We start from the raw sequence: 27959 nt of genomic DNA on the forward strand, positions 1-27959 counted from the left end.
AGTTTGAAATATCACATTAATCCAATTATTTACATGTTGAACATGTTATGTTTACACTTTACTGTTTAATTAATATACTACAGACTGTATTAACTCAGGGGGGTGCACGCTATACATCACTAAATGGAACTGTAACTTGCACGACTGTCTATTCAAATTAAATGTAGAGAAAAACCTTTATATAGTCCCCCCCCCCCTTTTACCACACTGTAAGGTCTAAACCGTGGTAGGAAGCGAACCATGACTTTTTTTTATACCATTACACCCCTACTGTGTGTATATTAAGCATCTCTTTATCAAATATACCAAATGCCTATTTGCATAATTATTTATTTGTGTTTTTGGGGGTGCTTTGGGGATGAATAATGTTCAGCTGACAGATCTGTCTGTCTCTTTCTTTCTATCTGTCCACCTGTTTATCTGTTCTCTCCATAGCCATTTCGAATTCAGCCCTGATGGTCGCTGCTTGTGTTCTCCGGGCTGCTCATTCTTACCTGTTGCGGGACGTCGCTGGTGTTTCGGCCCTTCCCAGTCGGCTCTCTGTGCTTTGTGGAGGGCTTCTTCCCCTGCTCCTTCATCTGCCTGCAACAGCAAGGCACAGAGCAATGGCTTACGTGGCCACGCACTGGGGGGCCCGGTAGGCTTTCCCCACCACTGCTGCACTTTCCAAAAGCCTCAGAGAATGTCGATCAGACGACCATCGCTATGGAGAAGAGCTCTGAATGCTTTGAATGCTCTCTCTGCATAATAGCAATCATCAACGATGCAAAGCCTTTGGGATGTGCAGCTCAGTTCGGGGTTTCCAACATTACAGCACTGCTGACCTGGACCAGAACTTTTCAGATTTTTAAATGTCATAAAAACTAATCACTCAGATAATAATTTCCTCGTGTTGGAGCGTTAGACCTAAATTGCAAAAATCTGCCTGCAACAAAGAACTCCAGTTAAGTTTCCCATTGTTCAAGTTTCCCATGGTCTTTTTACAAGCATGCTATTGGTAAACAGGATTAAAAGATGGAACTGGGGCTCTGAGCAATGAATGTAGGCTGTTAATATGTACATGTACGGTGTCTACTAACCTTGAAGCCACACTAGGTGCAGAATTTCAGGTGAAAAAGTGAAGAGAAGGGAGACAAAAGCAGAGATTCAGCCACTCAGCGAGAGCAAGAACTTAAAAGTGATGTTCAAGTAGAGCTGGGCAATATGACAATATTTTATCGCATGATGATCAATTTACTTATTGTGATACACAATAAGTAAATTGTGGACAAACTTTTTTAAGCATATTGAGGATATCAGTGCTTAAATAACACAGATCAGCTGCATGTTTCATTATAAACAGTGTAATTAGTCTGGATTGATTGGAAAGTGCAGCACATTTCAATAAAAATCACTATACTAAATATATGGGAGAGAGTTTGGATGGTAGTTTTTAAAAATCTATCACTTCAGATGCATTTCGTCTGCGATCACCTCTATCCTGAGCAATATCGTGTATCGTGAAAATCTCTTTAAATATCATGACACAATATTTTGACCATATCGCCCAGCCCTATGTTCAAGCGAAACTCACAAAACAGCAACACCATTCAACAGAAAAGACAGATAAGGCTTTCTGACAGTAATGACGCTTTCACACCGTGGTTCAAGCAGACGAAGGCATGAAAATGTTTGGACGGCGACATTTAACAGGAATGTCAACACCAGCTGAATAAAAGCAGACTCAAAGACAGCTGACCTCTCCAGCTCATTGATTTTCCTGTCCTTATCGTTCTTCTCATTCTCCATCTGGCGCAGGATGTCCAGCAGGCGGTCTACTTCAGCCTGGGCCTTCCCAGACTCCTCTCTGTGCCTGGCCACATCAGCCTCCAGCGAGGAGATGCGGTCCGAGAGCTCGGAGTTGGCCTGCGCTTCCACCGCTGCACTTTGGGCCTAAATGATTAATTCAGGTATTAACGGTATGTTTACAAGGATCCAAGGGGTTCTTCTGAAGGTTCTTCACACTCTTTATACATGTCTACTACAAACATGGTTCCTCATAGAACCAAAAGTGGAACCATTCGAAGCACCTTTCATTTTAAGAGTGTACCTTCATTACTGTGAGTCGTTTCCCATAGTTACTAAACCCTATGCTTTAGGATGTGGGCGCTAACAGTATCTTTACTATATGGACAAAAGTATTGGGACACCTCATTTGTTGTGTCTTCTGAAATCAATGGTATTAAAAAAAGAGTGTATCCTGCTTTTGTTGGAGTAACTGTTTCTACTGCCCAGGGAAGGCTTTTGCCTACATTTTGGAGCATTGCTGCAAGGATGCGATTGCTGCTCCATGGCTCAATGCTGGGGGGACTTTATGCCCCTCTAGCCCACACCAGAGACTGGGCATGGTGCCAACAGTGTCATGTTTGTCAGCTTTAGAGTGTGTGTATGAATTTGTACATCTGTGTGAGCAATGGGTGCAACTTAAAATTCCTTAGAAGAGGTGTCCACAAACATTTGGACATATAGTGTATATGCTTGTGGTCTTCTGATTACTCTGTGACTAACGATGTTCAGTCACTCTTTCTCTCTCTCTCTCTCTCTCTCTCTCTCTATCTCACCCTCTTCAGCTGACTCTCCAGCTTAGAGCACTCTTCCCTCCTCTGCTCAAGGGCAATCTCCAGAGTCTTCAGTTTGGAGTCTTTCTTTAGCCCAGATGAGGCTAGCGATGATGCATGCTCCTTGAGGTCCAACAGAGAAGTCTGAAATAACAGTCAACGTTCAGAGCACAGAAGAACATGAACTGAGATTCAAAGTCCTTTCAGGTTTTCATGCAAGTCTAATCTAAAATCTAAAAAGAAGTTCTAATGGGGAATCTCCTTTAGGTTTAGTCTGTTAAGGCTTGTCCAAAACACCAGCTTTTATGTTCTTATGTGTCCAAGAACCCATTACCCTTAGCACAAAACTACCACTAAGTGCACATTCAAGAGCCACAGCACTTTATGTCGGCCCATCGTGGGTAATCTGTTTGGACAAGGTTTGGCAGGCCCATGCAGTGACTGAAGCAATGGTTTTTATAATAGCATGACTGCATTCCTTACACTGTCACTGAGTGCTATGCTGCTAATATCACAAATGAAGGCATCACATTTTGGGTTTTTCACATTTAGGCAGATTTTCTCTGCTTTATTTTGAGAAAGTTTATAGATATTTTAGTTTAGGCAAAGGATTTTTTTACATGAAAATAAAAATACATTTAATTTGACATGATTTGGCTTCAGCTTCCTTTTCTACCATCTACACTATTGTTACCAGGCAAAGAACCCTTTTCCTGAGGCTCCAAAAGCTGGGTCATTCTGCTTGCCATCAGCAGCTGGAGTCCAAGAGAGCACAGTTGGAACACTGTGCTGTGGTGGGTTGATGGCACTTCCTCCCCACATCACTCCTAGTGTGATGTTAGTCAGCACAGGCGTCTGTTAGCTGGCTTCACATGTGTTGGAGGAGACATGTGCTAGTCTTTACCTTCCTAGTGTTGGGGGCATTGCTAGTGATGGGGGTGTTCACATGAATGGGGTCTGGGTAACTGGCCCTCCAAAGTGGGTAGAAAACTGGGTAAAATTAGAAATTACTGATGACTAAAAGAACCATTTTCCAGTACTGTATAGAAGAGTGTGCCTGTGCACAAAGTTAAGTACTCCCTTTGTGCTCCTTTTTTATAATTGTGGCCAGAGAGTTCGGCAACTGAACCTTCATCAGTCCAAAACACTTCTCTGGAGCTTTCCAGACTTCTGTGATCAGAATCAGAATCACCTAATATGTTACACTTACGAGGAATGTGTCTTATCAAGAGCATAAATGTAAGATAAACACATGATGATGAGGTCGTAGGTAGTTTTTCCTTGACTCTTTTATGCGGATTTCCTGCTTGTGCAACGAAATGCTGCACAGTAGAACAGTGCACCACCGCTCCTGTGTCAGCTAAACCTTCCTGCACGTCTTTGCTGTTATGTGGGGGGGTTGCTTTGCCTTGATGGCCAAAAGATGAGTGATTCTATCTGTGAGTTATCTTAGTTATCCTGATCTGGCCTAGAAATCCACAGTTTCTCTTAACTGCCATGTCTTAATGACATTTCAGACAGTGGAAATTGGGAGCTGGAAGCGCTGGAAGTCTTTTTTATAGCCCTTCTCTGCTTTGTAGGGATCAATTAGCTTAATTTTCCCAAACCTCAGACAGGTGCTTATACGAGTCAGTGGTTGTTAAGTATTAGAACAAGGTTTAGGTGTCAGTCTAAATTTTTTAATCCTGACTAACCAGTACTAAAGAGTCAATTAAGTTCCAACACTATCCAACTTTGTTCAAACCTCTGCACATGTAAATTGGCCAGGGGTGCCCAAACATCTGAAAGTCCAGGACTAGCCTTAGTCTATAGGCTTATTCTGTGTCTGTATAAACTGTCTCTATGGCACGTAATTCTCACCTCTCGCTCTGAGAGGTCTCCCTGCAGTAAGCTCACTTTTTCCTTGAGCTCCTTCAGCTCCTTCTTGCTGCTGTCCAGCTCCTCTGCCTTCTCCCTCTCCTCACGGTCACGCTGCTCTTTCAGACGTTCAATGATGCGCTCCTGTAACACACAGCAGAAAGACTATTATGAAGTCTGAACGGTTTTATTTGTGACTCTCATGAACTGGAGGGGTGGGGGGTTACAAGGGTCTGGCAGATCATCCACAATTTGTAGACACCCCTTATTTGTGAATTCAGCTTTTTTCAGGTGCACTCTCTGCTTGCGGATCTCACCTTCTCAGCTAGTGAGTCCTCCAGGGTCGTAAGAACTGTGTCTGTGTTAGAGGTGTCGGTCTGCAGAGATTTCACTCGTTCCCTCAGGCTGCCCATCTGCTTCTCTTTGTCTCTCAGCTGTTCCTGGAGGTTCTCAATCTGGAACATCACATACACAATCCTCACACACAGTGCTAAGTAGCAGAATGAGCCATTACACATTCCTCATTCACATACTAAATCATGTCAAACCTTTTTCTGTAGCACGTTGATTTTGCGCTCTTTGACGTCCAGCATGTCCTTGAGGTCATGGATCTCTCCATTGAGTGTGCTTTTCTCTTCTGACATGTCTTGGATCTGCTTGCTCTTCTTATTCAGCAGCGTCTCCTTCTCCTCGAGACGCAACCTCAGCGCATCCACCTGAGGGAGGACATTATTCATAAGACTGAAGAAGAGCTGACAAAGACCCGTCAAAATACCTGAGTAAGTGTAAAGGGTTTTAATTTATGAGCTCACATTATTCCAATTAACAAAAATGAACAAAAATGATGATAAAATCTTAAAATTTCAACAGAATTTGATTTTAATATACATGTGGCAACTTTATGTGACAAATTATTGTTTTATTTATTATGTCACATAGAGTTTTAAAAATAATAAATAAAGAGTAAATAACTAAATGTGCCTTGATAACCTACTTTACATATTTATATCTATATATTACAGCTATTCATACTAATTATAGTGGAGTAACAATATATATATCAAGCTTCTTTACATTTAAAAATAATCTGCTCATTTGGGGACAAAGGCTTTAAATGACCTCTGCTTCTTTTTGTCGCAGTGGGTCCAGAACCTACCCAGAATCACTGGACGCAAGGCAGGAATGTCCAGTGCAGGGTTGATTTAACATTCTAATAATAAATGATAACATTCCTAAATTAATGCAGACGGATGCATCATGATACTCGCCAGTGGCACAACCATTTAACTGCTGACCCTGTCATCAGGAGATCACAGCTTCAATTGCTGATGATGCCCCAGCCATCAATGGCCAGGAGAGCATCCTGATGGCCCTCCCTTTCCCCGTCACTCAGCTTAACTGACGTAACAGAACTGCTGTTAGTGTTCTCATCCAAGCATGCTCCGCTGATCAATGATGTTGCATTAGTGACATTTACAGATTGCTGGTGTGACATAGGGACATTTAAGATGCTATGGAGCTATATGTGACACGGAGGAAGCACATCCTAGCTTTCACCCTCTCAGCACTGGTAGCATTTTGGGATGCAGCCCTAGCAAGTGGGTGGGAACTGGGGAAATTGGGGAAAGCCAAATCCAAATATCAATGCAGTTAAAAGTAATACATATTTTCTAATAATTAAAAAAAGTAGTAGATGTTGCAAAAAAGGCTCGAAAAAAGGTTTGGGTGCAGGTTTCTCATTGAAACCTCCAGCCACCACATAAATTTGTTAAATAGCACCAGCAGCAGCTCCCCTGATTTAATTAATGAAGCACTGATCAACCAAGACAGTTGCTTGGGATGGTTTCCGCAGTATTACTGGGCTTCCATAAGGACAGGATTGAAAATAAGTAAACAAACCATTTGCATTTTGTTTTTTCTCTCGAGCAAACAAAAGCTTTCTCGGCTGTCTAAAGCCTTTTAAAGCCTCGGCACTAGATGCAAACCATGCACTGGAGCAGGTTCCTACCTCTGTCTGTAGGATGGCAGCACGCTGCTCTTTGGCAGTCAGGGACTCTTTCAGCACCTCAATGTGCTGTTTGCTATCAGAGAACTGGTTGGTCAGGGTCTCCAGTTTGGTCTGCAGGCCGAGAAGCTGGGTGTCCTTCCTGGACAGGTCCTGCTTCACCTGGTCCATCTGAATCGGAGAAAATGAGTGTAAAAGCATATCCACCACTGCTGTGTTCCATACAGGGCTGCTAGATTTCTAAAGATTTCAGACAGGAGCTACACATTACCTTGTTCTTCATGAACTTGGTGTGGTTGCGGTAGACTTCCATTTGTTTGACCTCCTCTTGTCGCTCCTCGCAGCTGAGCATGCTACTGGAACGCAGCATCATGACCTGATCCTCCAGCTCCCTCAGACCCCGCTCCAGAGAGCCGATCTGGGAGTCCTATAGATACAAACAGAAGAGTCAGTGGATGTTCACTCTTGGAGGACGGACATTACTGTGACTGTAACTAATCGCTATCTATGTAATCCAGGGGTTCAGAGGGTTACTTTAAAAACACACTTTGGTACATTACTGGTTACCTGTTACATTACAGTCTAAATTATTTCCATTACTTTTAAATTACTTGCCTTGTACTGTTCATGCATGTTCAGTTCAAACTGTCACTTCTTCTTCAGAATAATAGGAAATTAAAGAAGTTAAAAACTCAAATCTATATCATTAATGAGAGGGACATAATTATCATTAAAGATGGTAAACTAAAGAGTTTAACTGTACACTATATAAGCAAAAGTATTGGGACACCTGCTCATTCATTGTTTCTTCTGCAATCAAGAATAATAACAAAGAGTTTCTCCTGCTGTTGTTGGAGTAACTGTCTCTACTGTCCAGGGAAGAAGACTTTCTACTAGGTTTGGGAATGTTTTTGAATTGTTGCAGAGAGAGAGAGCCACAAGAGTGAGGTCAGGATGTTGGATGATCACCACCTCACCTCTAATCCCAACTCCCCTCAACTCATCCAAAAACATATTGGATGATGCACCACCCATCATTCCAGAGAACACAGTTCCACTGCTCCACAGCTCAAAGCTGGGGGGTGTTTTAGCCCTCTAGCCCATACCTGGCATTAGGCATGATGCCAATAGGCTCATGTTTTTCTGCTCCAGAGAGTCCTATTCTATTGGCAGTCCTTATCTACAGGGACTACACAAGCTGTGTCAGCACATCTGTGTCAGCAGTGGGTGCAACTCAACGTAGCTGAATGCATTCATTAGAAGGGGTGTCCACAGATATTTGGATGTAATCCTGCTAGTAATTATTTTTATTTTAGTTTTCTGATCTGGTCTTTTTATTTAACTATAATTTAATTGATCTGCAGTTTGTTTATCTATATTTTTACATATTACAATATTACATATTGTATATTTCTTTAACTCTAATTTAATTAGTTATTTAAAAGGAATTTAATTTAAATATATTTGTATCTCTAATTTAATTTCATTAAATGTAATGTATTTGTAATTAATTTAACTGTAATTGCAATTTGCACCTTGATGACATAACATAATTACATAACTTTTGATACCACCCAACCCTGTCTATATCTAAACCTTTATAAATACAATATAACCAAAATCATTCAATTTCACCCAAATTTCATTTTTATAATATCAGGGTTGTTTACAAACAATCAGAACAACCCAACCATTTATTTAATACCCGTTAAATACCTTTAACAGTTCTTTCACTAAATGATTAATTCTTAGTTAACGCTGCAGAAAGTTACGATAGGCATATGCTCCTGGCAGGCTGTGTGTACCTTCATCTCTATGACGGTTTGCAGAGCTTTGGTTTTTGTAGACTCTGGTGTCCCTTCAAGGCGGCGATGCAGCTCCTGGAATAAAAAGGCACATGCTTGGCACTTTGTTCACACCACAGCCAGAAATAGAGCTTTCAGATGTGTCATCAAACCTTCAGGGGGAACTGTGCCTGTGCTTCGGATTTGGCTCAACGTTCTATTGCTCAGCTAGAGTCATGAACAGCGCGAAGCAGCGTAAGAGCAAACAATCCCCTGCAATCTGTTTGTAGTGTGCATTTACTTTTGTTTGTTTTACAGCAACTATCACAGGATAACAGGGGTCATGTGTGTTATATGATAAGCATGCATGAACACATCTTGAGAGTCAGGAGCAGGTTTAGACCTGTAGGTCCAGGACATGCTGTGGGTTAGAAACTGCTTTAGTTCCTTTTTTTAATACAATGTAAACTTTGAATAACATTCAGTTCTGTAATAAACAGAAAATGGTAACGGTGTTGTAAATACCATGTGGATACCATGTGAGCCTGATGATAGTAACCCATGAGTTTTAGCTACAAATAATAGGTTCTAGCTCAAAACGTTGACACTATGAAGATGAAGCGCTACTTTAGTTTTTAATAACATTAAAGTTATTAATCTGTAATAAACAGAAACCATGTGAGCTGGATGGTAGTGTGTTAGCTTAGGGCTAACATCTTAGGTTGAAACTGGAAAACACTGCTTTAAGATTAAAAACAGCATTTCTATAACGATAGTTTCTGAAAACAGAAACTGTATTCAGGGCTGGGCGATTTGGTAAAAATATTATATCAGACGTTTTTACGATACACAATATTTATCACAATACATGTGATCACAGACTAAACACATCAGTAGCGACAGATTCTTCTATTCTAACTGCATTGTGAGACCACGTGAGCTTGTGGCTAGCATGTTAGCTTGGGGCTATCATAGGAACCTGTGGCTACAACATTAAATTGAGACACTATGAAGCACTGCTTTAGTTTCAAACACTGTATTTCTATGCTCAATTCTTTAATAAACCGAAAATGGAAAATGTATTATGAATAATAAGCTTGTGATAGTGCGTATCTGTATTTTTATATTCCAGTATCTAATAATTTGAAAATGTAATATTACAAATATTATTTTGTGCATATTTCACAAATAAACCTGCAGTTTCTTTTAAGGTCAAACACAAATGCATAAACATGCAGTAAAAGCTGCATTTTTTTATAACAGATACTGCAATGACTGCAGGTGAACTACAAGTACTAGTAACTGGTAAACTACTAGTACAAGGAACTAAAAATACAACTACAATTTAAACAATACTGAAACTGCATTTTTAACAGAACTGCAATACTACATGGTATATGGTATTACATGTATATGGGATATGATTACACCATTTACCAATCGAATAGGACCCTGGTTAGAAAAAAACTACAGTTCTGGATAAATTATGCAGTTCTGATCACTCACTCACTCACTTACAGTCTACAAACTATAAACAACTTCATTTAGTCTATAACATACTTCATTGAAACTGCATTAAACTGCAATGCACTGCAGTATAACTGCAGTTACTGTTGTAATACCTGTAATAAGGGTCATCTCGAATCCTACTAGCTAAGTCCTTCCTGAGAAAGGACTCTGGAAGCTGTTCTGGTTAAGTTGGTAACCCAAATGCTTACTTCTCGCAAAGCCACCATCTCCTTATCGCGCTGCTCCAGCAGGTTCTCCAGGTGATGCGCGTGCATCTCTGCGTCAGCCAGGCGGCAGGTGAGCTCGTGGTCCTCCTCGCTGGCCTTGGTTGACGGACCTTTGCTGTGCAGCATCTCCAGCAGCTTCTTGACAGAGTCGTCCCGGGCGACCAGCGTCTGCCGCTGGGTCTCCAGCCGCAGTTCCATCTCCTCCAGGGTGCGGCGCAGCAGGAACAGCTCCCGTGCCTGCCGCTCCTGCTCCTCGCCCGGCTCACACGCCAGCGGCTCGCCGGGTGGTTGAAGCAGCTGGTTCAGGTCCCGCTGGATGCGCAGCTCGGCCTGCAGGGCCTGCACCGTGGTCTGCAGGTGCTATAGTGGACAAGACAGGAGGAGAGATTGGTGAATGTGAAGGGGATTGGAGCAAGAGTTTGCGAATGGAGAGCACAGGGCATCAATCCCAGCTGAACAAACCTGCAAGGGTATCACCATGATCGAGACCCTGAGGTGCACTGTGCCTGTGTTTGGTTAATGCTAGCTAGTCTGGGCAAAAAAGTTATGTATGATGGATAACGATTGAAGCACAGCTTGCAGTAATGTATGTTGCCATAACATCATTTCATCACCTTCTGTTAGTAGGTTAGTATGTTAATATTTTGCATACTAACCTGCCAAACGTGTGCTATTAAGGTTGGTATATAATCTACACCTTATAGTATTGGTGTGTAGTACTCAGCTGGGACGCAGCTTAATTAATCTAAGCTTAGCATGGCATGTTGCTAACTGGTTAACAGCTCACAGTTTCTGAGTAGAACTCTTCTGTGTCGTCTCCATACAACTGAATTCATTTACATTAGTAAAATTAAGTCAATTAGAATGTCTGTAACCCTCAAAACCCTGTAGGCCACATTTCATCACTTGCCAAACTTACCTGTTACCAAATATTTACAACAGTTATTCAGGACTGAATAATAAGTAAAGGTGCATGTATCTGCATGGTGGGCAGCCAACTTCAGCATCCGGGGAGCAGAGAGGGTGAAGAGCTTTGCTCAAGAGCCCAACAGTGGCAGCTTGCCGAGCCCAGGTATCAAACCCACAACCCTGTCATCAATAGCCCGGAGCTCTGACCACTGAGCCACCACTGCCCAAGTCTGGGGTTCAAAGGGTTAACCACCTCATGGCTTGAGTGTGGAAACTTACCATATTAAACCCTGTTATGTCAAAATGAGGTGGTTTTAATTTTTTTTATTGTTAAATGCATGTTTTCTTATAAATTGTGAAAAATGGCTTTGAAAATGAAGTTACGTTTGTTTTAGCCCTGGTTAAATGGTACCGCAACTGTGGAATCAATCTTAAGGTACTACAGATTTATCACACCAGCAGAGAGCACCAATAACGTCTCTTTAAATGTGAAAAAGTAAACCTCATTCAGATGTATAATCCTATTGAGAACAACAACAACCACATTCAAATGAGTATTCAGCTTTGAAATGAGGAAAACAGCTCTTTCATAAGGGTTTTGATGGTTGTGTGCTAGTTTGCCAAAGACTCCTAAGGCTGCCAATAACCAACTGTTCACATTTATTACAGCAGCACAGGCTGAACTGCAAACTGGAGCACAAACACAATCACAGTTAGGATGGCAAAAACATGTCTAATGCACTCAAATCTCACATTTAGCTCGAGGGGAAGAGAAAGCAGCATAATAACTTGTGTGTAAAGAGAAAAACGGCTGAATAAGAAGAGCTAATTAACTGAAAGCACACTGAATATACTAATGGTGGAATGATGGGAAGCTTACCCAGCAGTCCCTCTCTTTTTTGGATTTTGAATCATATACAATTGCATTGTTTTTGGGGGGGGGGTTTTAGAGGGGTGGCACGATACCACTTTTTAATGTCTCATACTGATACCACAACTTTAAGTATCTGCCAATACAGACAGCAATCCGATACCGAAATGTTCCCTCTCCCACACCACTTTTGCGTGATTTTTTTGATATTTTAAGAAAAGTTAATTTGCCTAAAAATTCCACTGACTACTTAATCTAGGCTTCTTAAATATGTCTGAATTTGAGATGGAAATATTAACTGCAATTAGATATTTGTACAAATTTGACCATGTTTTGTTTGTAAGGACTATGAAGGTATGGTTAGATACGGTCAGTATTGCTGCATGTTATAATATGTGGATCTGTCTGATGTCTGAGGCTTGACGAACCAGACGCTCGCAGATGTAAATAAAGGAAACTTTCATGAACGGCGGATAATCCACAGACACAGGCAATGATACAGTCCAGCAAAACCAGCAGGGCAGTCAGATACCTGGGTTAAACAAGAGTGTAGTCAAAGGGGGTCAAGCCATATGCAAACTAGTTCAAACATCTAAGCAAGAGGGCAAGTCAAAAAGAAGAAAACGTTAGACAGTAAACAGGTCGGATACACGGTAGTAGAAGCAAGGAAATAACGCTCTGCATGCTTACGATAAACGCCAGCAATACTTCACAAATGCTAAAACAAACTCAGATGTTTTAAATACAAAAGAACAGTAAACAGGTAAACAGGTCCTGATTGGTCGACTGAGGGCTTGTGACTGTTGCGGAAGTCCGTGAAGCATCATGGGAACTGTAGTCCTGTGCATCAAGTGAGACAGGAGGCAAACCGGGAGTGTGACAATACTGAAGCCTAGAATACCAGCATTCACGTGATAGTGGTATGGTAGTGGCCACTTTTGGATTGATACTGATACTGTGTGATCAGCACATCCCTAATTATGTTACTAAGTGTTCAGAACTGTAGGAAACTCTATAAATCATAATTTTACTTTTCTAAAAAGCTGAAAAAGCTGATAACCAGTGTGACTTGTAATTAGGGGCAACACATTATATGGTTTCAGCATCATCATCACAATGTGTGTATGCAGCAGTGTGCGCATGCCAGTGAGCTATGTGGGAGACTGGGGTTCGATTCCCGGTCTGGGTGAGTGAACAACACTGCGCTTGGGCAAGCCTACCTTGGCCCGCTAATACTACCTTAATAATACTAACCTTATAAGTCACTCTGGATGAGAGCGTCTGCTAAATACCATAAAATTGATGGCAAATAAATAGATGTCAAGTTTGATACAACAGGAAAATTCACACTGTTCTCATTTCTCCATAACAGATCTGCCCAGTCATTCATTTTACTCCAACCTTGGATAAACAGAGGACATTATTACTATCATCACATGTTTGAACAGTGGCATTGTGACGCCTGGTGAAATTCTGGTATTTTCTAATTTCACAATAAATTTTGCAGAAATAATATATATTGTAATGTCTGTTTTTTCCCCAACATTGTGCAGCTCTACTGTGATCTTCTACAAAGCAGATGTTAGGAAGTTGAACAATGGTTTATCTGACACTGACTCAGTTCGTCATACACATGTACAGTACACACCCAAAGAGACTGTACACTCTTAAAAAAATAAAGGTGCTACAAAACAGCATAGAAGAACGACTTTTGGTTCCATAAAAACACGTCTGCAATAGAGAAGTGTGAGTGAGATCAACCTTTCAAAATAGGCAAATAAACAACCTTTAAGCCTGTGAAAGCTTCTTCACACTCATACATCTATTTTACAAACACGGCTACAGGGGTCTTTTTTAGCACCTTTATTTTTAGGTGTGTGTGGCATGTGTATGTTTCTTCATCCCTGACTTCCCTTCTTCCCTCTTGCTCTGAATGAGGAAATATATCTGAGAACAGTGTGTTTTCCTTTTCCCAGCAGCCAGGCAGGCATAGGTGGTGGTGGTGGTGGCAGATGCGAGATGTCTGTAGTGTAGTGATGCAGAGAGGAGGGAGGATGGAGCCCCCATGTGGGCCATCTGGAAACTCGGCTTTATTTACAACACGCTTCTGATTTCATCCCAATCCACACGAAGAGGTTGCTGTCTGGCCAGGCCTGTCTACATAAAAAAAAACCTTAATATAATATAATATAAAATAATAAATAAAATAATAATATAATAATAATATAAAGGTCTTAATAGGAATGAGAATAATAAGAATGGCATGATTAAGCCATTAAACTTGATTACACAATTTTCAGACCAGACATTAATCAAATTTAGCTCCCATTTAAAAAGCTATAGTGACCCTAGCATTTTTTTTTTTAACTAAGTATTTCTGGAATCTGAAAAAGGTTCTACATGGCTTGTTAATCAGTCGTTCAGGACATTATTACTGTTCGGTTAATTTATATTTAATTATTGTATTCTTTGGCCTTGTTTTAAAGTTATCAATATTTAATAAAATACACATTTTCTACATTTGCCTTGAATTTTATCTTCCCAAGTTAAAAATAAATCACAGGAATTTCCTTTTTCTTCTTATACCTCTTCAAATTTTTCCAACTTCTCTTTATCCCCTAAAATGAATGGTTACTGTGCCTTAAAGACAGATGTAAGTCAATATCCTCTGTTGTCTGACTGCCTGCCTAGTTGGGTTGGGGTGGTACAGGGTGGGGCCGCTGTGGGAGCCCACTGAAACAGGTGAGAAAAAATCAAGCCCACCGTAACTGTGAGTGTAGCGGCATGCTGATTTCGAATTAACGGGACAGCAAGCAAACTCGGATGTATGGATAGTCTACTGAATGTGCCTGAAAACAGTAGAAAACACTTTGTGCTCTCGGGCATGAGGATTTATCCTCTAAACATGTGTGATTTGAGCCTCAGTTAGCTGTACTGTGTTACTCGGCCTGTACTGTGGTGTTTGGCCTGCTAGCTAGCTAACTCGTCTAAGCCTAGCGGGCCGGCAATGCTCACGTTAGTTAGCCAGTCAACAGCAGCTGCTCTGGGCTGTCTGATCTGAAGCCAAGCTAGCTAGACAAGGCTATCTTAGCAAGTGTGCCTCAGAACCATCACCACAGGATGCCTACACTACCCCCTGGCCTTGGTAATACCACACACTACAGCAATACTATACAGGTATGACAGTGTGAACCAAGGTGGATACCCCCCAACCCCACTGCCTTGCATCCTGCCTCACTCAAAAGGCATCCAGACTGTGGGATGGGGGAGATTCATAATTCACCAAGTACGTCAAGTTTGGCCTGGTGTACTTGGAAGAACTGACTTGGCTGTGCCAAGTCCACACAAGTCATGTCTTGGTGCATCCTCGACAACACGGGCGGATTAAGAACACATCCGGGCGTTCGGACTGTACTGGGCTAGATGTGAACTTCTAAATGGAGCAGTACCTGGGCTGCAACTGAAGACGTTTTACAAGAACACAGGAACACGAGCACAGATTGAGAATCAGCCATAGACACATGTAAGAACTTTACAGAAGTGTGAATGGGTGGGGACTTATTATGTCAGAATGTATCATGTGGGGTGAATGGTATGTTTAAAACTCATATCACATACTACATCAAAAAAATGATGAAATCTGGAATTTTATATTACATGGGCCCTCTAAACCACCAATATATCAGATTTCTATATTACTAATACAGCCCATAGTCACAGCCTGAGTACTGAGCCATTATCCACAGATAGATATCCCCTATTATAAATATTTCCTGGAAATGTCATCACATGCTTGACATATCGGTGGGCTGTGTGTGTGCAAAAATAACACACCCGGCCACATAACGTGTCTCCAAACCGGCTGCTTCTCTGCTTCATCTTTTATATCCTCCTGCATTCAGATAAGAGCATTCGCAGCATTCTCAAGAGCAGCTAAACCCAAAGTTAAACAGCAGTTATTAAGCAATTACTTAATCACATACCCACTCAGTTGGAGGATATAAGGTCTAATTAAGCTTAAGTAAGCACATTGCTATTTGCCAAATGTTACCAAATACCGCATGCTACTCATCAATGGTCCTCTATAACGTCCCTGAACACTCTCTGACTGATTTTAACCACAAGTGAGCAGCATCAGCAGCATGACAATACCTATTACACTGAATTACACAGCCATCATTAGCTCAGTGCGCTACACCCCTTCATCTCAGTGTGTGACAAAGACAGGCATGTTGCTGTGAAGCACAGTTTGAGACTAATCGCTAAAATGACAGGGGTCTGTGTACTGCAGTGGAAGTGTGGGGTGGGTGGAGATGTGTGTGTGTGTGTGTGTGTGTGTGTGTGTGTGTGTGGGGAGGGGGGGATTATGGCAACATCACAGCCACGAAAGCCCCATCTCATTGCGAGGCTAATTAACCCGACAGGCGTCCAGGAAGCACAGCTGAAGAATCTGCAAACGGCCATCTTCAATTAGCAGGAAAGGAGTGCAAGGACGCATCGCTCACCGAGACATTCGGACACATTCGGACACAGTGTTGTGTGGGCAGCTCTTCAAGCATCAGCTCATCAGCCAGCTAAAACTCAGCGGGAGTAAAATGGCCATTTTAGGGCCGGCCCATTACCGTCATTTCACAGCAGAGGAGAGTTCAGGCCCAAGTCAATTTTTTTAATTTGGCATATTCTGTCAAACAGTGGTCTTAGGTTTCAAAACAACTCAGACAATCACCTAAACAGAACGTCTGCAGAATGAAGTGAAAATACGGCTCGCATCTCTGATCATTATGTCCTCATAAAAATAAAGTGCATCTGCATCAGAGTTATAAAAGCAGCTCACATGGAGGAACACGTTCAAGCCTTTCAACAACATGTCCAGCTGTCTCCTTCAACAAATTAGACCCTATATCAGTGATATCAGAGCGTACTATAGGAGCACTATTAGGATACACTGGTTCCAATAGCACCTGTGAAGGGGTGGATACATTAGGCAGCAAGTGGTGAAGGTGATGTGTTAACCAAGAGGTCAAGGCCTCAAATTTGAAAGTGAGCACAGACAGTATAAATGAGGAGACCGGCCACTTGTTAAAATATGCACATGGCGTCTGTCTGCGAATAAAGTCCCCCACTTTAGCAAAGAGAGCCAATCAGTTTGCTGGTTAAGCCGCAGGCAGAGGAAGGTCAGTGTGCTATGGGGGAAAGCCCCCCTCGATGTGGAGATCTGAGAAAGTGCGTTAGCCAGATTGTGTTTTTTGTGCAATATTAAGCCGAACGCTACAAACTATTGATGAGTTTTTTTTATATATATATAATATGCTTTTTAATAAGTCATTTGACCTTAAGTTTTGAGTATTTTGGTCTTTCCCCATTTAGACAGACAGAAGCCTGGTCTTATGTGACTGAAAATAACTGCCCGCCAAGCGAACAGACTTGGCTATAAGGACTGTACAGAAATTTTGTACAGAAAGTTTGAGGCACCTAATTCTACTATTTCAAAACATTTCTCTCAGCAATAAGAACATTTTTACTGTAAGACTTTCTTAGTTTGAAATCATTAATCCCTGATTTACCACCAAACCAGGTGTTGATCTGAGGAGAACTCTAAATAGTACTAGACTCCATGAGAGAGGAGAACTTTGGAGATGTTCTAATGATGAACACAGTGATGGAGAACCACCACCACTTTCTGTAAGAATGGTATTAGTATTAATTGTAATAAAAATGTTTACAGAGTAAATCAACACTTAATGCCCAGATGAGGGGCTTTTCATTCTAATTTTCACAGGTGCCTCAACCCTGTGCACACTTTTGTACTGTATATGTTGCACAGTATAGTCTTTGTAATGCTAATTTTCTAAACGTATAAGTATGAGCTTTGGCACGTACGTATGTGAAACAAGATTCGTAATTGCAATACACATGCATAGTATTGAAAACACACACACAAACACACACACACACTTCTGCACACTGGTCTTATTTGTATCCATTTCTTTATCAGAATATTAGAATTTCTTTGACTAGAATTTCTTCACTATAATTGTCTTTATATCTTGTTTATTTTCATATACACTATTTGAACAAAAGTATTGGGACACCTGCTCATTTCTGGTTTCTTCCAGAATCAAGGGTAATGAAAAGAGTGTATCCTGCATTTGTTGGAGTAACTGTCTCTACTGTCCCAGGAAGAAGGCTTTCTACTAGATTTTGGAGAATTGCTGTGAGGATCTGATTGCATTCAGTGATAAGAGCATTAGTGAGATCAGGATGTTGGATGATCACCCCTCCACCTCATCCTCAGCTCCCCAACTCATCCCAAAAGTACTGGATGGAGCACCAACCATCATTCCAGAGAATTCCACAGCTCAATGCTGGGGGACTTTATACCCCTCTAGCCCACACCCATTAGGCATTAGGCCTGGTGCCAATAGGTTCATGTTTATGTGCTCCAGATTGATCTGCTTTATTCTACTGGTGGTACCTCTCTACAGGGATTACACAAGCTGTGTGTGTGCATTTGCACGTCTGTCTCAGCAGTGGAGGCAGCTTAAAGTAGCTGAATGCATTCATTCAAAGGGGTGTCCACAAACATCTGGATCTTCTCCTGATCCGACCGGATCCATGCAGAGCTTGATGCCTTTGCTAATGACGGGGACTCGTGATGTGACAAAGACAAACGCAGCTGAATTTTGAACTTTATTGTGAATAAAATGACCTGCAGTTGTGTAAACTGTGTGGAGTAGCTGGCAGTGCACTGCAGTTCAGTGTGCCGAGCTGACTCCTGTGAGATCATAAACCTTTATCTGCTGAAATGCGCAAATCAATTCAACCATTTTTTAGCTCATTAGCAACGATGGGCCTGTCAACTCCATTTGTTTATGATATTCTGTGGTGCAATGTTATAGGAAAGAGTCCAGAAGGACATTTCTAGGAGGCTTTTTCACAAATCCAAATATTTTCCTGAGACAGAATCACTTAACGTCATGCGAAACGTCATGACCGAAAAGGTTGACATATAAACAGGCTCACAGTAAAGACATACCGAGAAAGTTCTGGCATAAAGCAAGGTCAGCTGTTCACATTCATTCATCGGCCCTGATTGCCACCGACGGCTTTCAGCAAGCTCCACTTTATAAGGTAACACAGTGAATTCAAATCTGAAATCGGAGGAAATTATGTTTTGGCCTTATTAAAGCTTCACTACAGTATTTTTTCCCGTTTTACCATTTTACCACAACAGCAACAACAGAATATCAGCGTCCTTTTTCTAAACCTCGTGACAAGGATACCATTTTACACCTCATTCTTTCCCCAATCTTGTAAACACAAATCTGTACAGAACTCAATTTCCTAGCCATCGAAACGTAATTCCCTCTAAGCACACCTCCGTGTTCATGTCTCCATGGTTAGAACCAGCACAGGATATATATGATGGCTTATGTAGCCATTAAACTAATACAGGCTTTAATCTCTGAGCCACAATTAGAGCCCGTAAGAGGATCACAAAAACCACATCTTACTGCATCCTAATGCAAAGGAGCTACACATTTCACACGCCCTCACGCTTGTCACGAATTAGGCATAAAGATTTTGCACAATAAATGCGAGCACATGGAAACACAATCAAACTGAGCAAAAGACCCAACTGACCTAGAAACATCTTTACCAGCCTGAACCATTTCTCTCCCATTCTCCCTACAATAAATACAGACGTCCTCTCATGTCAGCACACACACACACACACACACTGTAGGCCCAATCAACAGGAAATGTTCGTCAAAGATATTGATTTTAAGGGGCTATAAATTCAGATGAGACCAAATGATTTTCCATGAAAGTGATCCCAGTCTTTGGTAGCTTAGTTAAACATTAGTAAATAGTGTTGACTACTGATTCATAAATACAATAGTCAGTTTTTAAACATGTCAGATATGTTCTGATATATGTGGTGCATAAACTGTATACTAAACTTATACAGTGAAAATGATTAAATATACAATAATCCACTCATAATAACAACTTCAAAAAGGTAAAAACTTTAAACTGGCATTAATAAAGCAGGGCAATATGGTACAATTATTATAATATAATATAATATAATATAATATAATATAATATAATATAATAGTATATTTTATTATATTATATTATATTATAGCATTAATTGTTGCATTATTCCTTTTTATAACTTACATAAACATACATACAATTTCTTATCAATATTATTTATAATCATCATTATATTGGAGAGACTGTATTACTGGAACAGCTTTCTGATAATTTAGTGGTTAGGCTAGCTGCTAGGGGTAGTTGAGCCCTGCAAATTTGCATAAAACACACTGGATATTATATGGAGAGAATATTAATGAACTAAGACATTAAAACAGTTTGGAGTAACTGTTTCTCTATATTTTCTACTACCCATGCCTGACCCATGCCAGTAGGTTCATGTTCATTTGCTCCAGAGAGTCCTATTCTATTGGCAATAGTTCTCAACTAGGACTTTGTACATCTGTGTCAGCTATAGGTGCCACTTCTGGACATTTAGTGTATTCTGACACTAGTAGTGCTAGGTTTTAAAAAATACTAATAAAAGAGATAATTGTTCTTATTATAATGGGAAATATAGCTAAATGATCATTGTTTTGGCCTCATTAGTTAGTGACAGAATTTCATGTTTTAGTTCATTAATATTCCCTCCATATAATATCCAGTGTGTTTTAAGCAAATTCGCAGAGAATCCCTCCAGTGCTCAACTACTCCTAACATCTAGCCTAACCACTGATCTATCAGATAGTAAAGACATCTCTGCTGTTCCAGTAATACATTCTCTCCACTATAATGATGATTTGGAGACAATATTCAGTTTCATATCAGGAGAATTATCTATCTGACTGCCGTGTGCATTATCCGGCCAGTGGAAAATAGAATCCACACAGTCCATCCTGAAAATTCCTCACAAAGTGGAAAAATCAGAAGGGTCTGGAGAACACTGCTTTAGACTACATATTTACAATGAATCTAGAAAAGAGTATGTTCTGTGTTTAATGTGTTACACTGAAAAATATGACAATATTCTGACACTGTCGGTGCAAATTCTGCTCATGCCAATAAATCAGCTGAACCTTTAATATCTGCAAATTCTATCAGCTAAATTACCTATCAGTCAACCCTATCACAAAAACATGTATCTTATTGGAAAGCATGTATTCTTGATTTCTCTTGAATTATGTGATGATTATATGATGAATACACCAAAAGAAATTCTTTAAAATGACCTGAAATGAATAAATTAAAACACCTTCGCCGTTTCTTATAAAAGGTACTTTCTGGAATACTTTTTAATATATATATTAATATTACAATATTATTACATATATATATATATATATACAGTGAGTCCAAGAAGTATTTGATCCCTTGCTGATTTTCTTTGTTTGCCCACTAATAAAGACACTATCCTTCTGCACTTTTAATGGTAGATATATTCTAACATGGAGAGACAGAATATCAAGACAAAAATCCAGAATATAATTTTAAAGAATATATTTTAATTAATTTGTATTTCAATGAGGAAAATAAGTATTTGATCCCTCTTGCCAAACACACTCAATACTTAGTGGCAAAGCCTTTGTTTGCAAGCACAGCGGTGAGACGTTTGTTGTAGTTAACCACAAGTTTAGCACACACACCAGGGGGAATTTTGGCCCACTCTTCTTTGCAGATCCTCTCTAAATCATGAAGGTTGGTGGGCTGTCGCTTGGCAACTCTGACCTTCAGCTCCCTCCATAGATTTTCGATCGGATTGAGGTCTGGCGACTGGCTGGGCCACTCCATGACCTTAATGTGATTTTTCTTGAGCCAATCCTTTGTTGCCTTTGCTGTATGTTTAGGGTCGTTATCATGTTGGAAGACCCAACCACGGCCCATTTTCAGATCCCTGGCAGAGGGGAGGAGGTTGTCCCTCAGGATTGTGCGGTACATGGCTCCATCCATCTTCCCAGTGATGCGGTGAAGTAGCCCTGTACCCTTGGCAGAGAAACACCCCCAAAACATTATGCTTCCACCTCCATGCTTGACGGTGGGCACAGTGTTCTTGGGGTCATAGGCAGCATTTTTCTTCCTCCACACATGGCGGGTGGAGTTGAGGCCAAAAAGTTCAATTTTGGTCTCGTCTGACCACAAAACCTTCTCCCAATAACTTGGTTCATCTTTCAAATGATCATTGGCATACTTGAGGCGCGCCTCCACATGTGCTCTCTTCAGCAGGGGTACCTTTCGGGCACTGCAGGATGTGAATCCATTGTTGCGCAAAGTGTTGCCAATTGTTTCCTTGCAAACTGTGGTCCCAGCTGCCTTCAGGTCATTTGCTAACTCCTGCCGAGTGGTTGCAGGACGATTTCTGACTGTTCTCAGCATCATTGCCACCCCACGAGGCGAAATCTTCTTTGGAGCACCGGGCCGAGGTCTGTTGATTGTCATGTTATACTCTTTAAACTTTCTGATAATTGCACCAATAGTTGTTACTTTCACATCCAACACCTTACTAATCTTTTTGTAGCCCATTCCAGCTTTGTGAAGGTCAACAATTCTGACTCTGAGGTCCTGTGACAGCTCTTTGGTTTTACCCATGTTGGAGACTTGAAATCTGTGTGATCTGTCTGATTCTGTGGACAGGTGTTTTTCACACAAGTGATTAGTGAGAACAGGTGGCTTCAGGTCAGGTAACAAGTTGATTGGGAGTGTCTAACTGGTCTGTAAAAGCCAGAACTGCTAATGAATACTAAGGGATCAAATACTTATTTCACTCCATGAAATACAAATCAATTAATATATATTCCTTAGATTTATTTTCTGGATTTTCTTTTTAATATTCTGTCTCTCCATGTAAGAATACATCTACCATTAAAAGTATAGAATGATCATGTCTTTATTAGTGGGCCAACGAAGAAAATCAGCAAGGGATCAAATACTTCTTGGACTCACTGTATATATATATATATATATATATATATATATATAGTCTGTAGATGTAATATTTATATGTTCCATATGAATGATTTATATGCCAATACCACTGTCCCATCAAGTTGTGCATCACAGTTGGCAAGGTTTTCTTATCATGAAATGCCTTCCTTCCTTTTTTACTCCAAATGGCCAAAGAGGTTCTACTTTGACTTCATCAGTCCAAAGCTCTTGCTTCCAAACCTCACCTGGCTTGTCTAGATGTTCGATAGCATACTTCAAACGCTAAGCTTTGTGACAGTTAGGGTTTCCTGACTGTCTGACGGTATGATTCTTCTACAAGGGTTATGTTCGTGAAAGCAATGCTGCACAGTAGAATGGTGGACCACCCTTTTCAGTCACATGGGGGGGGAGGTGATCTTCCAGATCTCATCGTGACCTCCACAACTGACAACTCTTAGCTATCCAGAGCTGAAAACTCTTATTATCTTCTCATTTACCCCAAGGCCAAGGGTGCCCAACCTTATGCAAACATTGGAACTACCTGTCTATACTATGAATATCTACATGTGATAATAACCTATGTAACACACACACACACACATACATTTCTCTGAGTATCCCCACCTGAGTCTCCTCCTGAACCGCACGGTACTGCTCCTTCCACACGGCCACCTTTGAGGCCTCGTCCTTGCGAAGCGCTCTCTCTTTTTTCAGCTCAGGGCTCCAGAAGGTCTTGATGGAGCTCATGGAGGAGCTGAGCTTGCTCTCCTTCACCTCCACCTCCTTGCGCAAGAGCTCGTTCTCCCTCAGCACCTCCTTCAGCTGAGCCTGGAGTTCCATGATGGTGTTGTCCCGAGCTTGGCGCAGTGAGTGTGGAACGGTGGAGGCAGTGTGGAGCTCGCTGCCGAAGCCCATGGAGTCGGTGGACACCGCCGGCACCATGGCCATGTCCGGAGTGCTGCCCATGACCGTCCCACGCACGCCGTAGGGGATGCTGCCTCCGAAACGTCCAGTGGCCGCTCCACTCTTGGGGATGTCGGATGAAGTGGCGAGGGCCACCTCGTTGTCACTCATGTACATGGGCCCGGACGTGGCGTAGGCAGCGTTGAGGGACTGGATGTTCTCCATGGAGAGGGTCTTGCCTCCAGAGCCTCCAGGCCCACCACCACTGCCCCCCATGCTGTTGGTGCGGCGGTGGCCCATGCGGGGCGAGCGAGGCAGCCTCGGAGAGCGGCCCGAGTTGCTTTGATTGGCCCGGCTGCTGCCGTGATTGCCATCCATTTTGCTCACCGAGCGGGAGCTGCCGTACATTTTGACAGGCTTCGAGCAGCAGAGCGAGCAGAGACCGATAACACGACACACAGCCCAGCTGACATTAACAAACCGTCATCCTCAACTGATGTAAAGGCGTGCCTCTTGCTTTCACTCTTCGCACTAGGATCTTCGCCAGGGATAGGGCGAGTTGTCCGTGACTTTCCGAGGCTAGCGTGGACCACCTATTGTGACCTGCACAATAAAGAAAAGGGGAAAAGGCACAGGCTTAGTATGACAAAATGCCATTAGTTATCTCCAGAGATTCGTGGTTTGACTTGGCAGCATCTCTCTCTCAAAGGACACGGGTCACATACTGTCATGTGGGTCACAGGGAAAAAAAGGATCCCGCACCTGTGCTCCAGCTGGCAGTCGTCCTCTGATCGGAGAATGACTTCATAAATATGGGCTGCTAAACCCTATTGCTATAACAGTTATTACAGTGTTATTACAGTTAATACATACTATGTATTAGGCCTGGACTGATTTTACCACTGAACCTCATGCTGCCGTTATCAGCAGCATCCTATTAACAGCAACCCCTCCTTTAAACAGTTATTCAACAGTCTATAAATACCAACATCAGTTTATTTTAAACCAACATCGTTTTTGCTCCATTTTACACCCCTTTAACATACATCCACAGACCACCAAGTGGAGGCTATGAAGAGAAGAAAAGGTGGGGTTACACCATTATTCACACACCAAGTATGCAAGTATTCACACTCCAAGGTCCAACAGCATTTAACATCCAGCGTTATCAGCACAGGTCAGCATTTCTCTGCTTACAATTCCAGTCTGTCCTCTTTTAAACGGCCCATGAGGTGGGTCAGTGACATTTTTTTATTTAGCTCAACCTCTACTGCCAGATCTCGCCTTTATTGCGCCTTGCACTGAAGGCAGACAGCCTAGCTGCAACGGTTCGGCGAGCATCCCCCCTGCCCTTCTCCACCATTGCACTGCTCTCTCACACACTCCTCTTGTTTTAAGCAGCTCGAGCGTAATCAAACAGCAATGACCGCTCGACGTGATTCCCCTCGAGGTGAGACACACGGTCATTTCATTCATCCTCATTTCTTCTCACAAGGATTCGTGCAAGGAAAAAAATCGAATTACCATCTGTGGCTTTTATTCCTTTTCTCCAAAACCAAGCAGCGCGTGCGGCTGTCCGTCCAAATCCGGTCCTTTTTTTAATGGAAAAACGAAGAAGACGAAACAGAGAGAGGGGAATTGACGCCCGCCTGTTTTCCTCTATACTGCTTTAGCATTTTTTTCATTTGCAGACATTACCAGCATCCCTTTGCCAGGGCTGGAGGACTTCGGTGACGTCACGCCCACGCAGCCTTGCGCGCTCCCGAGGCTCGTGGCCGCGCAGCTCTAGACGCCATGCTGGAGAGGAGCCGTTCACAGAGGATTAGAGATAGATGGATAAGATAGATTCAACTTTACTGTGTATGTAGTGAGAGAGAGAGACAGAGACAGAATAGATAGATAGATATTATTAGTGTATATATATATATATATATATGCACTAAAACTATATAATATTATAATAATAATATAATGTGTGTATATAATAACCAATATATCTACAAAATAAATAATAGAAGTAAAAAGCAATAACAATATTATTTACAGATTATTTACAGGTAATTGCAAATGACTCTTAATTGCACTTTACAGTCATTGCTCAGGACAAATACAAGGCAACAAATGCAGTTGGTGCAAATAGTAACACTGTCTAAAACAACAGTGTAATAAATGAAGGCAAAGGAAAATAACGAAGATATGGGTCACTATATAATGGTATATATATTAAACATAAACATATTATTAAACATTTCTATCTATCTATTCTGTCTATCCCTATATATATGCATGTATATATATATATATATATATATATATATATATATATATATATATATATATAGTATAATAGATAGATTAAATAAGTATGTATAAAAATATATAGAGTGTTATACTTACATAAGTAGTGTATGCAGTGTATTGACAGTGGTGTTTACTGGTGTGAATTGTGTGATCTGGAAACCATATAAACCTTAAAATGTGTTTGAGAAGATGCAAAGTGTTCATCCATTTTAATTTAAGCCTTATTTTTATTTATTTTGAGTGACAGTAGTACAGACTGATGTGGTCTTCATCTTGGTGAAGACTGTGAAGAAGCTTCATAGTCTAGTTCTTGAAATCAGAATCGCTTTGTCGGCTAAAAGCAATGCCGCTTCTAAATATTTGGAGGGCCTAAACCCACTCCACCCTTCCCCAGTCATGTTGCTTTCATATAAGACAGTGAAAAAAAGGTAAAACTACATTAATGATCATTAAAATGTTGAATAAATAGTTGGATAATTGGAATATGAAATGGAAATGGAATATATGCAGGAGACATAGACATTTTAAGCTGCTTGATTGGCTGTATATGCAAAGTAATGAATTACTTCAAATAAACACAAAAATGGCATACTCAAAGGGTGAGTGGCTCAGAAACAGATCTGGCCAAGAGCATTTCCAAATACCAACAATTTGTCTTAGTGGAATTGGTACAGACATCAATAGACAATTCACAGGTCTAATACGCATTGGAGGCTATGTACTCTATACTGTAATGTAAACTGGCTGTTTGGGTAATATACAGTAACATAATACAGCATTAAATTGTCCTTTCCAGTAAAAAGGGTGATGTTTCAGAATCAGAATCAGAAATACTTTATTGATCCCAGGAGGGCAATTACAGTTGTTACAGCTGCAACCGTTCATGTAAGAAACACAGCACAGCACTGCTTTAGAGAGAAAAGGCATTACCAGATCAAATAAGATAGGAAAAAAATATATAGATTTTCATGCTCATATTTGTATTTATTGTATTTACTGTATATGCACACTGTCTTGAGTTTTGTAGATTGCCCTTGCAGTATTATCCTTTGGTCATTTTATCTATTTGTTCAGTATGTGAACTACACTAACAGGGTAAATAAACATATTGGTTACAGAGTAAATGTGCAGTGTCCATGGACATTTATCACATTTCTTTTGCACATTGCCATGTTTTATTATAGTTTATTATTTTCAACAAAAAGAAGCTTCTACACTGATTACAAAATAAAAACTGATATCAAGTCAAGTCAAGTCAAATTTATTTGTATAGCGCTTTTTACAACTGTTGTCGTCACAAAGCAGCTTTACATAATTAGTACTTAATAAAGAACAGAGACAGAGAAGAAAGAAGAAATAACATGAAGGATCAAAGACCCCCGTGAGCAAGCCAACGACAGCGACAGTGGCAAGGAAAAACTCCCTCAGAGCTGGAGGAAGAAACCTTGGGAGGAACCAAGACTCACAAGGGGGACCCGACCCATCCTCCTCTGATCAGAACTATTTAATATCAGTGTGATCATCAAAAATCAAATCAAATTTTATTTGTCATATACATAGTCATACACAGTATAACTTGCAGTGAAACGCTTTTATGACAGTCTGCCCACATCAAAGCTATACAATAAAGATCTACATTTAAACTTAACTAAACCTTAACTTAATGAAGTAAAGTGCAAAAGTGCAAAAGAAAAAAAAATAGAATAAGTTACATTTAAGTTAAAAATATGAAAATATAGAAATATAGAAATATAAGCAAAAAAAAATACAAATATATATACACAGATGAAATAGTGATATAATAATGAAATAATGATCATGTCCTGAAACTGTGTGAGTAAACACCATATTGATCCAGGTGGTAAGGAAAGTTGGTGTATTCTAGAGATGTGTGCAATCAGATGTACTTCAGCTGCTTGCTATCCTGCAGTACTGAAAAAAACCATTGAACTTAAAACAGATGATTTGCAACCGATGTTGTGTTGCATGTTGTGTTGTGAGTCCCGGCTCCCTCCGAAAGGGGGCGCTCCGGTC

The 27959-nt window shown here is 40.9% G+C and overlaps 1 protein-coding gene across 5 annotated transcripts in view; it reads right to left on the bottom strand.

The window, feature by feature from the left end:
* erc1a (ELKS/RAB6-interacting/CAST family member 1a) overlaps positions 1-25385 on the bottom strand; it is a 38804-nt gene extending 13419 nt beyond the window's left edge. For 3 of the 5 annotated variants that reach the window (XR_011977892.1, XR_011977891.1, XM_072663353.1), the window contains exons 1-13: positions 25149-25385; positions 23346-24227; positions 9962-10339; positions 8265-8339; positions 6731-6886; positions 6463-6630; positions 5003-5170; positions 4772-4909; positions 4458-4598; positions 2601-2741; positions 1739-1932; positions 1080-1091; positions 495-582 (exon numbers count right to left, since the gene is read on the bottom strand). Coding sequence is in view for 1 of the 5 variants with exons in the window: in XM_072663353.1 (XP_072519454.1) it covers positions 495-582; positions 1080-1091; positions 1739-1932; positions 2601-2741; positions 4458-4598; positions 4772-4909; positions 5003-5170; positions 6463-6630; positions 6731-6886; positions 8265-8339; positions 9962-10339; positions 23346-24032 (2346 nt within the window). In the remaining 4 variants the exon portion in view is untranslated. The remainder of the gene's footprint in view (positions 1-494; positions 583-1079; positions 1092-1738; positions 1933-2600; positions 2742-4457; positions 4599-4771; positions 4910-5002; positions 5171-6462; positions 6631-6730; positions 6887-8264; positions 8340-9961; positions 10340-23345; positions 24228-25148) is intronic. The other 2 variants (XR_011977894.1, XR_011977893.1) reach the window with 2 other exon arrangements.
* Between the last annotated feature and the right edge of the window lie 2574 nt (positions 25386-27959).

Source organism: Salminus brasiliensis, chromosome 19 (genome assembly GCF_030463535.1).
Source record: "Salminus brasiliensis chromosome 19, fSalBra1.hap2, whole genome shotgun sequence".
NCBI classification, from domain to species: domain Eukaryota; kingdom Metazoa; phylum Chordata; class Actinopteri; order Characiformes; family Bryconidae; genus Salminus; species Salminus brasiliensis.